Source organism: Malaclemys terrapin, chromosome 1 (assembly GCF_027887155.1).
Source record: "Malaclemys terrapin pileata isolate rMalTer1 chromosome 1, rMalTer1.hap1, whole genome shotgun sequence".
Lineage (NCBI taxonomy): Eukaryota > Metazoa > Chordata > Testudines > Emydidae > Malaclemys > Malaclemys terrapin.
In genome coordinates, this window is record NC_071505.1 from 23,622,454 (window position 1) to 23,636,664 (window position 14,211).

The 14,211-nt window shown below is 40.3% G+C and overlaps 1 protein-coding gene across 9 annotated transcripts in view; it reads left to right on the top strand.

Moving 5' to 3' along the window:
- MAGI2 (membrane associated guanylate kinase, WW and PDZ domain containing 2) overlaps positions 1–14,211 on the top strand; it is a 1,104,792-nt gene that overhangs the window by 883,176 nt on the left and 207,405 nt on the right. For 6 of the 9 annotated variants that reach the window (XM_054017487.1, XM_054017504.1, XM_054017538.1 and 3 more), the window contains 3 exons: positions 5,443–5,564; positions 5,898–6,026; positions 6,796–6,978. In XM_054017487.1, the coding sequence (XP_053873462.1) occupies positions 5,443–5,564; positions 5,898–6,026; positions 6,796–6,978 (434 nt within the window). The remainder of the gene's footprint in view (positions 1–5,442; positions 5,565–5,897; positions 6,027–6,795; positions 6,979–14,211) is intronic. The other 3 variants (XM_054017554.1, XM_054017513.1, XM_054017495.1) reach the window with 2 other exon arrangements.

Sequence of the window (14,211 nt, forward strand, 5' to 3'; positions counted from 1 at the left end):
TCAATGGCTCCATGTCTAGTTGGCAGCCGGTTTCAAGTGGAGTGCCCCAAGGGTCGGTCCTGGGGCCGGTTTTGTTTAATATCTTTATTAATGATCTGGAGGATGGTGTGGACTGCACTCTCAGCAAGTTTGCAGATGACACTAAACTAGGAGGCGTGGTAGATACACTAGAGGGTAGGGATCGGATACAGAGGGACCTAGACAAATTAGAGGATTGGGCAGAAAAAAACCTGATGAGGTTCAACAAGGACAAGTGCAGAGTCCTGCACTTAGGACGGAAGAATCCCATGCACTGCTACAGACTAGGGACCGAATGGCTAGGTAGCAGTTCTGCTGAAAAGGACCTAGGGGTCACAGTGGACGAGAAGCTGGATATGAGTCAACAGTGTGCTCTTGTTGCCAAGAAGGCTAACGGCATTTTGGGCTGTATAAGTAGGGGCATTGCCAGCAGATCGAGGAACGTGATCGTTCCCCTTTATTCGACATTGGTGAGGCCTCATCTGGAATACTGTGTCCAGTTTTGGTCCCCACACTACAAGAAGGATGTGGAAAAATTGGAAAGAGTCCAGCGGAGGGCAACAAAAATGATTAGGGGTCTGGAGCACATGACTTATGAGGAGAGGCTGAGAGAACTGGGATTGTTTAGTCTCCAGAAGAGAAGAATGAGGGGGGATTTGATAGCAGCCTTCAACTACCTGAAGGGGGGTTCCAAAGAGGATGGAGCTCGGCTGTTCTCAGTGGTGGCAGATGACAGAACAAGGAGCAATGGTCTCAAGTTGCAGTGGGGGAGGTCCAGGTTGGATATCAGGAAAAACTATTTCACTAGGAGGGTGGTGAAACACTGGAATGCGTTACCTAGGGAGGTGGTGGAGTCTCCTTCCTTGGAGGTTTTTAAGGCCCGGCTTGACAAAGCCCTGGCTGGGATGATTTAGCTGGGAATTGGTCCTGCTTTGAGCAGGGGGTTGGACTAGATGACCTCTTGAGGTCCCTTCCAACTCTGATATTCTATGATTCTATGATTCTATGATACCAAATATGGTGATCAATTGAACCCTGAGCATGTTGGCCAGACCCACCAGCCAGATACCTGAGAAAGAATTCTCTGTAGTAACTCAGAGCCATCTCCATCTAATGCCAAACTGTGATGGCGGGCACCTGGCCCTTTGAAGCTTCCTGCTGGAGGCCTCCTGATTCTACCACACCTCACCTCAGGAAAGGAGCAGCAAATGTGGGTCCTGTAGTCCTGCCTAGAAAAGTTGCATAGAAGCAGCCAATCAGAGCCCAGCAAGCTCATATAAAAGGAGCTGCAGGGCCTTAGCAGGTCAGTTCCTGGCTGGGACTAGAAGAGCAAGAAAGGGTGCTCAGTTCTGGCTGGAGGGGTTGGTGGGCTGCATTTACTGGACCTGGGGGAGACAGGATCTGAAAACTGCAGCCCTGAGCTAAGGGTGAAGAGAATGGAGCTATGTGGGGAAAGTCCCATGGAATAGCCACAGTGAAATGGAGGCAGCTGTACATGGCTGCTGTTTATAGGGTCCCTGAGTTGGGACCCAGAGTCCCCAGAGTGGGCAGCCCTGCTAGCAAAGTGGCCTAAGCCACAGGTCTGCACAAGCAAAGGGCTGGATTTAAAGGACCCAGAGATGGGGTTGATAACCTGTTGCGGGCAGACATTTTGAGCAGGGAGAGACTCCAAGGCGCCTGGGAGGGGCTGAAGAGCAAAGGCACCTGAGGAAGGAATGGCTGTGTCCAGCTTGACCCTGGGATTTGAAGAATTTTGTGTTTGTTTTGGACATCAATACTCCCAGTAGGGGTTCGCTTTTGATTGTGTGACTTGGCCAGAGGGCTGAGACACTGAAGACCCACCAAGCAAGGCTAACAATGTACAGGGGATGCCAGGAAAGGCCTGCAGTGCAGCCTCTAGGAGGCACTCACTAGAGATGAGTGTCACCCATTACACAAACCTGCAGCTCTACCTATTATTAACAGCCACATATACAAGCGTGACTTTGCTAAGCAGATAGCAGCTTTAAAGTTTGGCAAATTTCTTTCACTTTCACTCTTTAAAACAAATGTCCCTGTTGACTTCAATAGAATTTTTTTCTGGGTGATGAACACCTGACATCACCTTTTGGATTACCAGGTAGATTAGGTCACGTAAGGATACATTGCTGTATCCCCTCTATCCCCTTGATTTAATGAACATTGGAATATTTTCATTTTTTAAAAATAACACTGTCTAAAGGGTAGGGCCTTGAGAATTGCTTAGCATGGGATCATGCAGGTGACTTCAATGGAAGTTACATGTACTCAGCACATTTTACAATCCCTGATTCTAAGAGACTTCAGGGTCAGATCTTCAAGTGTTTAGCATCCACAATCAGGACCAGATTTTCCCTGCAGCTTTCTATGAGAGCTCTTTTGAAAAGCTGGTCCTGTGTGCATAAATATTTACCTCTGGAGCAACAGTAATTTACAACACATCGAACAACTTCACACGCATATCTAGCTAATCGCCCAACCTTGCTTGATTCTGAGTGCCCTCAAACCCTCTTCCTTCATGAGGAGAAGCATGCCACATGACACAGGAGATGATCCCCACCCTGCTGGATTTGTTCCCTAGTCAGTAAAAAATGTATCCTCCTGATAACACGCTCTGCAACATAATGTATGGGAGAAAGTTATGTATGAGATACAGGATATCAAAGGCACAGTATCAAAGAAGAACACATGCTAATAGGCCATGGGAAATGTTACATATTGAGAGAGAAAGTTGTGGCATTACAATGATATTTTTTCATATTTCAGTGCTCTCATACTACATGAATTAGTTTCTGCACTTTTCCCCTTGTTTTCTTTTATAAAATACAACAGAAATATAGTAGAGTGTTAAAATTTCATCTTTAGTATAATTTTGTTTGCTGCTCTGGGAATCCAGCACATACTGGATTCGTTACTTTGTTAAGCAATTTGCCTCTACAGTCACTTTTGGGGTTAAGATTTCTATTTCATTATAAACAACTAATTTTGTTTTCAGCTTATCCAGGACCACTATGACAAACACCATCCTGTTTCTCTCTTGGAATCATGCATAGAAATCACATGTAGTGAAGACTTGAAAAACTGTGTTGCTGGAGTATTTTTCAGTAATACTGCAGAATAGCCACAGATTGAAACTAGGGCTGTCAAGCGATTAAAAAAATTAATCGCAATTAATCATGCAATTAATCGCACTGTTAAACAATAATAGAATACCATTTTTAAAAATATTTTTGGACGTTTTCTACATTTTCAAATATGTTGATTTCAAGTATTTGCACTGTAAAAAAAAACAAAAGAAATTGTATTTTTCAGTTCACCTAATACAAGTACTGTAGTGCAATCTCTTTATCTTGAAAGATGAACTTACAAATGTAGAATTATGTACAAAAAAACTGCAGTCAAAAATAAAACAATGTAAAATTTTAGAGCCTGCAAGTCCACTCAGCCCTACTTCTTATTCAGCCAATCGCTCAGACAAACAAGTTTGTTTACATTTGCAGGAGATAATGCTGCCCGCTTCTTGTTTACAATGTCACCTGAAAGTGAGAACAGGTGTTCGCATGGCACTCTTGTAGCTGGCGTCACAAGATATTTATGTACTAGATGCACTAAAGAGTCATATGTCCTTTCATGCTTCAACCACCATTCCAGTGGATATGCGTCCATGCTGATGACAGGTTCTGCTCAATAGCAATCCAAAGCAGCGCGGACCAATGCATGTTCATTTTCATCAAATCCCACCAGCAGAAGGTTGATTTTCTTTTTTGATGGTTTGGGTTCTGTAGTTCCGCATTGGAGTGTTGCTTTTTTAAGACTTCTGAAAGCATGCTCCACACCTCGTCCCTCTCAGATTTTGGATGACACTTCAGGTTCTTAAACCTCGGGTCGGTTAGAAATCTCACATTGGTACCTTCTTTGCGTTTTGTGAAATCTACAGTGAAAGTGTTCTTAAAATGAACATGTGCTGGGTCATCAAGACTGCTATAACATGAAATAAATTAAAAAGAGGGGGTAAAACAGAGCAGGGGACATACAATTCTCCTCCAAGGAGTTCAGTCACAAAATTTAATTAACGCATTATTTTTTTAAAGAGTATCATCAGCATGGAAGCATGTCCTCTGGAATGGTGGCTGAAGCATGAAGGGCCATACGATTGTTTAGCATTTCTGGCACGTAAATACCTTGCAATGCCAGCTACAAAAGTGCCATGCAAACACCTGTTCTCTCTTTCTAGTGACATTGTAAATAAGAAAAGGGCAGCGTTGTCTCCTGTAAATGTAAACAAACTTGTTTGTCTGAGCAATTGGCTGAATAAGAAGTAAGACTGAGTGGACTTGTAGGATCTGAAGTTTTATATTGTTTTGTTTTTGAGTGCAGTAATGCAACAAAAAAATCTACATTTGTAAGTTGCACTTTCACGATAAAGAGATTGCACTACAGTACTAGTATGAGGTGAATTGAAAAATACTATTTCTTTTGTTTATCATTTTTACAGTGCAAATATCTGTAATAAAAAATAATATACATTTTGATTTCAGTTACAACACAGAATACAATATATATGAAAATGTAGAAAATCATCCAAATTTTTTAATAAATTTCAATTAGTATTCTATTGTTTAACAGTGAAATTAAAACTGTGATTAATCGTGATTAATTTTTTTAATTAATCACGTGAGTTAACTGCGATTAATCGACAGCCCTAATTAAAACTTTACACTTACAGCAGAGTGCAGCAAGTTGAAAGGACAGAGAACTTCCAAATGGAGCTGGGAAGGAAACAGTTATATCAATCAGAGAAAATTTTCAAGTTTATGAAAAATTTTCCTATCGTGAATTGAGAGGAAGAGGTGGAATCTCAAATTTTCACAAATGAACAATATGGTTTTTTAATTTAGGTTAAATTGCAACATTAAGTTTTCACATTTTTGAATTATTTTGTTTTGCTTTTGGCCTTTTTTATTGTTTAAATTTGTTTTGCTATAATTATTTAAAAAATCATCTTGAAAATGTTGAAAGAGGACATTTTGATAATTTCAAAACTTTTTTCCAAAAATGTTTGAACTGAGAAATTGTCAGAACTGACCCTTTACCATGAACAGTTTCAGTTTTGACCAATTGGCATTTTCCAAAGAAAAAGTGTTTTGTCGAAAAATTTCTGATCTGTTCCACTTCCCAATTATTTCCTCTATGAGCTAGATTGTCACTTGCACTGATGAGCACTAACTCATGTATTCTCATTCACTACAACATGACTACTTGTGTGAGTAATTGTTTATTAAGCTGGAGTAAGGGTTGCACAATCCAGCCACACGCAGGTAACCCACATGATGATGATCCCATGAAGTAAATAATAATTTTTCACAAAATGGACTCAATTTTTAATCATTATCAATTTTTTTTCAGCCACATAAATAGAAGAACACAGTTTGAAAATCCTGTCCTAGAAGCAAAAAGAAAGCTACAGCAGCATAACATGCCCAACGCAGAACTTGGAACAAAGCCTTTGCAGGCCCCAGGTTTCCGAGGTACAGTACCATGTCAGATTTAAGAAGAAAATAATTGCTATACTTTCCTGTTTTTATGACAATGATTTAACATAGTCTGGTTAAAATAACATAGTCTGTGAATTAGCATTAATTGGTGTTCAGTATGTTTAAGATAGGCTATCTAGCAAACATCATTTAAATTGAAGCCTCAGACACTATTGCTGTAGGAGTTTACAAGAACACTGAATCTTGATAATGTGAAAATGATTGAGCTTAGAAAGAAATGTATTAGCAAAAGTCAATATTGATAGATGAGTAAGTTTTGACATAAGGTTGTAGCCAAAGAATGAGGCTTGTTCTCCTTTGTAACAGTAGAAAGCGCCTCATCAACATTACCTAGGCCTAAACTCGTTCACCCGCATCCTGCTCCTCAGAGGTCTCGCAGTGTGAATGACCTGTCTCAGTGTCGGCGGGACAATGATGGAATGTACAGTCTGTATGGTATGTCCAAGTGCTGCTTGTTAGCCAAGCTGCACTGTTGTAAAAGTAGTGAGATAAGTTAAGTCACAAACCTTTTCACCTTTTTCATACCTTTTTTTGGCAAAATAAAGCACAGAAGAGAGGCACTGGAAGCCAGGTGAGGCTTATTCTTGCCTGATGGTAATTTTCACACTTTACACTGACGCACACTGAAAACAGATGTAAAGGTCACTGAACTGTCACACCGATTGTAAATGTCATTTGTCAGAAACTGAAATTCCATTTATCTGGGGTGAAAAGATTATCTGGAATTTACCCTTTTGTCTGAATTACTGATATAAATGGATATTTTTTGTTATTGGGGGCGTGAGGGGAAACTAATGATAACTTATTTGGTATACAAAGCTGAATTGATAGGCTAGGAATAATTATTAAGAGTTCAAAGTTACCTTGCATATTATTTTTATCATTGTGTAAATATTTTAGCTACACAACAATCCATCTCTAAACTTATTTCCAATATCAAAGAGCATTCCTAGCCCTTCCACCCCCAAGACTGATTTGCCATAGATAGAAAAATCTCCTTAGTTGGTTCTGTATTAATATAAAATAAGGACTCACTAATGTGTTTATTTCTCCTGGAATGCTTACACTTTTTATTTCCTTTAATATCAAAATGCCACACTGCCACCTACTATTGCTGCTGCTTCTCTTGTTTTTGTTTGTGAGTCTGCGTTATATTATGACTTGACTGGAATTATTTTCTTTTTGTTTGTGTTGACTGATGTAGAAAAACCACTCTTCACCCGTGATGCATCACAACTGAAGGGAATTTTCCTCAGCACAACTCTCAAGAAGAGCAACATGGGCTTTGGATTTACCATCATTGGTGGTGATGAGCCAGATGAGTTTCTACAGGTGAAGAGTGTAATTCCTGATGGGCCTGCAGCACAGGATGGCAAAATGGAAACAGGTAATTAATTTCGTTCTTGTATTCCTTGATATAATTATCAGACTTCAGCCTTAGATTTTGAGCAGCACCTTTTTCTTAAGTGCAGAAATAAGCAGGTGTGTTCATGCTGTCATTCTGAGAGGTACAAGTAGAGCTGTGTGAATAATTAGTGTTTTGGGTTGCTGGCCATTCTGAAAAATAATAATCACTTCTGGTCAACTTAAAACAAATGTTTTAAAAACGTTGGCAAATCAAAAAGTTAGAAAAAAATTGGTTTTGGTCAAATGAAACATTTCATTTAAATTTGGAGAGGTTTTAAAAAGATTTTACTGTTTCTTTTAATAAAATTGAAGGAAATTTCAAAATGAAAAGTCATATCAAGAAAAACCAAAATATTTTGATTTTTTTTTTCAAAAAATTTTGTTTTGTTTTGACACAAACAATTTGGCAAAACTGACACACTTGCATGTAGAGACAGAGGCCACAGACTCCATTTCTTTTCTGGAGGAAGGACTATATTGTAAAATAGTCAAATTAAGGTTGATTCTGTTTATCTGGGTAAAGACTATGTAACACTTCTGCCAAGTGGAGCCAGCAGCAACAGGGCTGGGTTCAATATCTAGGGATTCCTTTCCATCAATTAACACGGAACCAGCTCAAGCCCCCACCCAGTAACCTGGGAAAATTACACACCACCCTCTTTGCCTCTGAGAGTCAATACTTCCTAACCTGCAAGCACAGAGTCTGAGTGTAGATAAGAAACTTTTAATAAAAGGAGGGAAGTAACTTGGCGTTAATTTGGGAAAACACCGCAAACAGGGTTCAGAAATATATACCATGAGCCAAAGACCCACCCCCAAAGTAAGTTGGGCAGTGTCCTTTTCCCCTCAGGTTCTTAAGTCCAGGAACCCAAAAGTCCTTTTAATGTGCCCGTCCCTTCTCTGCACCCCACTCACAGTTGCTGTCCTTGGTCAGTACAGACACAGTGTTCAGAGGTGCATTTGAAGAGCTCACCTCCCACCCTGTGGGGGGGGGGAGGAAGGAGGCACCTTACTTGCTCTGCTGCTCAGGCACTCGCTTGCTACCCCCTCTGCCAGCCGCCCTGCTGGCCGCTTGCTGCGCCACCTGGCCTCCCTGCCAATCGTTGCTGCTCCTTTCCGCGTGGCCATCCTGCCAGCTGCTCGTTCTGCTTACCACCTCACCAGCCACTCATTTGCCAGCCAACTGTCAGTCACCTTCTGCTACCACCTGCCTCTCTGCTGTGGCCCCTGCACATCAGTCTCTTAGTAATTTTCAGCTGTTTGGAGGCTGGACAGAAACACTGCCCAGCAAATCTCAACATGATTTCAGCTCTCAGTGATGGTTCGTTCTTAGCAGACTTGGCAGAAACACAATCCCACCACAACTAATCTCAGCTCTGATTGAGCATTTAAAATAACAAAGAGGCTCTTAGTGAAGCCCATTTAGCTCTTTCTTTGAACAGTACGGGGGAACAGGTTAACAGTAAGGGAGGACCCTTGTGGGAGGGTCTACACATCCTGGCTGGGACACCTGTCCCCACCCCTCTTACTTTCACAGGGCTCTGGCATTCAAGCCCCTGGCTTAACAAGGTCCTTTCAGCTGAGGGTCCTGCTTTCCTGTATTCATACAATAATGCCAATAACATTGGTAACAGCATTTCACTACCCCTGCATTCAGTACTAAAGTGATTTGTAACACACCACCAGCCAAAGTTGATTATTTGAGCAACACACCACTCTATCTGCTGGGTATCAAAGCAAAGTAGGTGTGTTCATGTAAATACAGTTTGCTCTAGAAGTCTCTCCCCGTCCCAGCTAGCTGTCAGGGAAGAATTCAGCAGACCCTGCTTACATCTACTTTTAGTAAAGGCTTACAAGATCATTTCAGATCCATGTATGGAGAGAATCCTTCCATGTGCCTTCTATCCTCCTCCATGGATGGTGGGGTCAGCTGTCACCCTTCCTCCATGCCCTGCAGAGGGTGTTCCCTAGCCCTAGGATCTGTGTAGAGGTGTGGGGGGGGACTGGTCAGGCTGAGGGCAGACTGATGGATACACATGTCATTCTCCCTCCATCCTGACAGAGATTTTTAGAGAAGAGATAATAAAACCTGGGGCTATATTATCTTTGCAGGGCCCCCCAACTGAAACCAGAGTCATAGAGGTAGTCTAATCTATGGTAGGGAAAAGCCCCATGTGCACACATGTAGAGAACACCGTGTGGGGATCCTTGCAGATTTACTCCCTCAGTCCCCATTTCAGCAGATTTTTGTGGGAGAGGGAATAACCCGGACCATAACATGTCAGGATACACCAACTCGAACTACTGCTGGTGCTGTAAGGCCAAATAAACTTCTGTAAGACCATGCAAGTAGGAATTGTGGAGGTTCTGAATTTTACTATTTTTAAAATGCCCTTCTTGCACAAAACATGCCATTAAAATGGTGGAAGGTTTTTGATGCCAAGTAAAGAGTGGCAGCCAGCAGATATAACAAAAATTAAAATATAGATTTATTTTTTGTAAAATCTTGTAACTGTTCTATCAGCTTGAACTTCAGTTGCATTGTTGATGTCAACCTTAAAATGCAATTTGGTACAGAAGGTTAAAATTCAAGAAGCTAATTAATAGAAGAAATGGTGCAATAGATACATGCTCAGAAGAGACTAATGAATCCTATTAATAATAAAACCAATGAATTGCTCTTGAACTGTGCCTTGATCTTCATGTTGCCTAATTTGCAGCAGAGGGCTTTGCAGGTTGTTATGGCCCAGCATACTTTGATTAAGAACTTGAAGCAGGATTCCTATGAAATAATCTGAATGGAATGGTTGAGTGTCTTTTCAACTAAACTAGAGCCTGATACTGAAACTGCATGATTGGTCCGTTGCAACATTGATGGTTGTTATGGTGAACATTTATTGAGAGGCAAGGTGGGTGAGGTAATATATTTTAGTGAACAAACTTCTGTGGGTGAAAGAGACAAGGTTTTAAAGCTTACACAGAACTCTTCTTCAGGTCTGGGAAATGTACTTAGAATGTCACTGCTAAATACAAGGTGAAACAGATTGTCTAGCATAAGTAAACACATTTATTCAGATGGGTATTTTTAAAAAACTTACATTAAAATAGTACTGAAGATTTTATTGAAAACCACAAATGAAAGGAAATTAAGAAGTAAAGGTGTGAGAGAATTTCAAAACACAGAATTATTATTTCAATAAACCTGATATGTATATGTATTAAAGTAGATATTGAGCTAAATTCTGCCCTTAGTTGACTCCCCGCAGCTCCCTGATTATCAAGTTATCACCTGAGTAAAATAAACCAAGAGTTTCAGGTTAATGAATTTTGCCTCACACAACATCCCTGTGAGATAGGGATGTGTTGTTATTTTCATATTATAAATGGATAAACTGAGAAACAGGGATATTTAAAAACATAAGGTTTATAAAACAGGTCTGTAGCAAATAACCCAGATTTCCTCATTCCCACTCCTTTGCATGTTTCCTAAACTGTGCTTCCTGTTCCTCAGATACCCTTTTCAGAGTCTGCTCACCTTCAGATATGTTGCACTTCATGTTCTGCCAAATAGTCCTCCTTGGAGCCATTTCAGAAAATAGATTGTTCGCTTACCTATTGTTTTAAATCGTCCTGTGTTTCTAAACCATTGTGGGACACAAATCTACTTTGTAAGTTAAATAAGTGTTGGATGAAGAATAAGGCTTTTTATATAAATGTACTTTTATTGTGTGTTTCTAAAAAAATAGCGCCTCCTATGATACGCTTTTCTTGCCTCTTGTGTCACAGTAATAACTGTGCCCATCTCAGGGGGACCACTGTTATTAGTCTATACAAAATCAAGATTCTTGCAAAATCGAAGATTTGCAATTGCTGCAGCAATAATAGGTGCTGGATCTTTATTGTTTTGGGATGAAATACACCCTAGCAAGGAAGCCCATGCAAGGCCTCCCAGCTACTGAAGGTTGACATTTGCCCTCCATGGTGATGACTGTAGGCTCCTCACTGCAAATAGGCTGGCAGTGGAAGATGGATAATTATGCAAATTCAGTGTACCTACCATTTTGAATAAGTAAAACTAGTGTCTAGGGATGTTATGTCAGGCCACTGGTTGGATTAGTGGCCATGGAGACACACACCTGTCTTTCCCCACAAAAACCCTGCCTACCATGTGACTAAAGCCAAAAACTCAGGATTTATGAGATAAAAGGAAAAATTAATTGTATGATTTTACCTGACTTACTACCTTTGATACATACTGTTGCCAACTCTCACAATTTTATTATGCGTCTCTATTTATTTGGCTCCTGGAGTCAAGTGATTACTTGAGAATCTCAGCTTTCCCCTTAAAGAAGTGAGTTTCTAGTCCTCTTGTTTGCAGAGAACTACTTGAAAATGTGACCAGAGTGCACCCTAAAGGCTCAATAACCAGAAAGTAACAAAGAGAATATCAAATTTAGTTTTAAAAATCTCATTTTTTTTAGCCACCCTCTTAATTTTTCAGGGCCTGCCTCATGACTTTGAATGCTTGAGATTGGCAATACTGCAAAAAGTTACGTGATAAATAATTACATATAAAATAATGTTAATAACGCCCTGTATACTATGAAGAAGATCTTATCTTGTTCACTTTCATTTTTTTAAAGTATGCTGTTCATTAAACTTCGCATGTGACCAGATATTAGTAATATGACCTAAGGGAGAAGATGCACTTTGTTTGAACTTTATAGTCTTTGTGTTCATCTCTCTTAAATTAATTTTTCTTTATACTTCTCAATGTTTCTATTGCCTTTATACAATGTGAGCTCTCTCCAGTGGCAAAAATAATACCTGTAAATTCCCAATGAGTTAACTAAGACTCTGGATAAAGTGTCTGCTTTTATTTCAAAATTATTGAATTCAAATCCTCGTGCGGTTTCTGTTTCTATTACATTTTCTTCATACTTTTTTTTATTTTCTCAGTACCAAGAAGATTGCTACATCTTGTGCAATTTGTGAAAACCAGGCCAGAGATAGACCTGACTTGCAAAACTTAGATCTGGATTTCAAACATCACACAGTTTGTGATTGTCCAGATGTGAGGTTTGGGACCAGTGTGTTACAGAGATATGGGGTCTAGATTAGCATCTAAACACCATTCCCTAGGGTTTTGTTTTGGGCCCATCTCGAGTGACAGTATTTAAGTTACTAGTGTTGGTGGGGGGGAAGCAAAACAAAACATCTATTATTAACCCTTCACATAACCTGTTTAAGGTACAGGTAGCCAACCCTGGGCTGAATACTCAAAAGGAGTTAGGCTCCTAACTTCTATTGATTGTGAGTATTCAGCCCCTTGTGGCTAAATCCCCAAACATTACCAAAAATAAATTTGTGTCATGATCCATGGGTCTCAATCCTGGGTCCACAGGATTCATGAGAACAGCCGCACTCCAACCCTCCTCCAGCAGCCAGCTGACAATTGCTTACCTGGGACCTTCAAAGGCCAGACTCAGAGTGAGGCTCTGCCCTGAGGTCTGATTGGTGGAGTACTAGAGTGGTTGATTGGCTTGCTGACCCTATATAAGCCAGCAGCAGGAACAGGAAGCTGTCTGAACAACTGGGCTCCACCCTGCTCTGGACTGTGTGCTTCTGGATTGCCTTGAGCTTCTCACTCCCATGGCTTAATTTCTTGGCATCCCTACCCAGCATGACTCTTGAAATCGGACTCGTGGTTCTGATCTCCAGTTTGTCTCTTGCCTCTGACCCCTTGGAATCCTGATCCAGCCAACTCTTGACTGCTGTCTCATGACTGTGGACTCTGGCTTTGACTACTAGGACTGACTGCCAACCACCTGGCTGTGACAATCTGTGCTCTTATATCTACATGCTTTCTTTCTTTCTTTCTTTCTTTCTTGTCTCTGCCTTTCCCCCTGGGTGAAATCCTCAACCTGTTGACGTCAACCAGGGTTTTGCCATGGACTTCAGTGGAACCAGAAATTTACCCAGTTTCTCCTCTCAACTTTCCATATGTGTGTCTCCTTTCTCTCTCCATTCTTTTTCTTTAGGCATGGATCTCCTCCCTGCCCTCTTCTCTGGTGCATCCTGCTCCCATCTCTGCCCTTCTCCTAATCCATTCCAGACTCTCCCAGTGCTGCTCTTATCTGAGTCACCTATGCATTTAGTCCAGACTCCCAGTCCTCCCTGATTCCCCTCCTCTCCAGTCTGATCACCAGTAAAAACAACAAGAGAGCTGTTAACTTAGTTTCCTTAATGTTCTCAGTCATCTGGAATTAAGTCTGTTTTTTATTAATGTCTTGCATAAAGGTAGTTTGTCGAAAAAACTTTTGCCTCAGGCCGAGATCCTCAAAGGTATTTAGGTGTCTAACTCCCATTTTAAAAAGTGACTCAGACACTTAGGGGCCTAATTTCTATTGAATTTCAATGAAATTTAAACTCCTAAGTGTCTAAGTCACTTTTGAAAACAGGAGTTGGATTTTTAAGTCACGGATGCTCTATAGAAAATTTTACCAGGAGCTCAATGTCTCTACCTCTGACTTCATTTGGGTGATTTTATTTTTTCTTTACCAGCACAAATGGAATTGATTGGACTCTGGCACTGGCTTTAATCCTAATTTAACCCCATAATTCAAGATGCTGTAGTGTTTTCATTCACTTTCATCCATCAAAGCAGCTGTACATTGATTCATTCTTACCATCCTTATAAAACAACAAAAGAATGTCTGATCCTAAGTATTTTGCAAGTTAGGGCTAATTTACCTCCCCTTGCCCAATTAAATGCTCCCATATGTGGATTTGTAAACCATCAGAAAAACAGCAAAACAAGACCTAATTTAAATTGCCCATTTAAACAGCTATTAGCCTTTTTCTAATATAGCTATTTTTATAGACATCTTTACGTGACTGAACTCTGGGCCATATAAAATATCCATGCAATTCAAGATTTAATAGTATAAGTGATTCAATTTCTGCCCTGTATTGCGAGCAACATGAACATTAAACTCAACATTTTTATTTTGTTTTCTTCAGTTACCATGTTAACATGAAGAAATGTAATGGGGTTCTGGAGAGGCAGAACATTCTTCCTTCATTTCATGTGATAAAAGATATGTTTAGAAATATGAGATGGCTCATATTAGGCATAGTTTGTGGCAAGTATTTCTGTTCTGAAACAGATGCTGCACAGATAATGCTGCACAGTTGGCCCTACGGTTGGCAA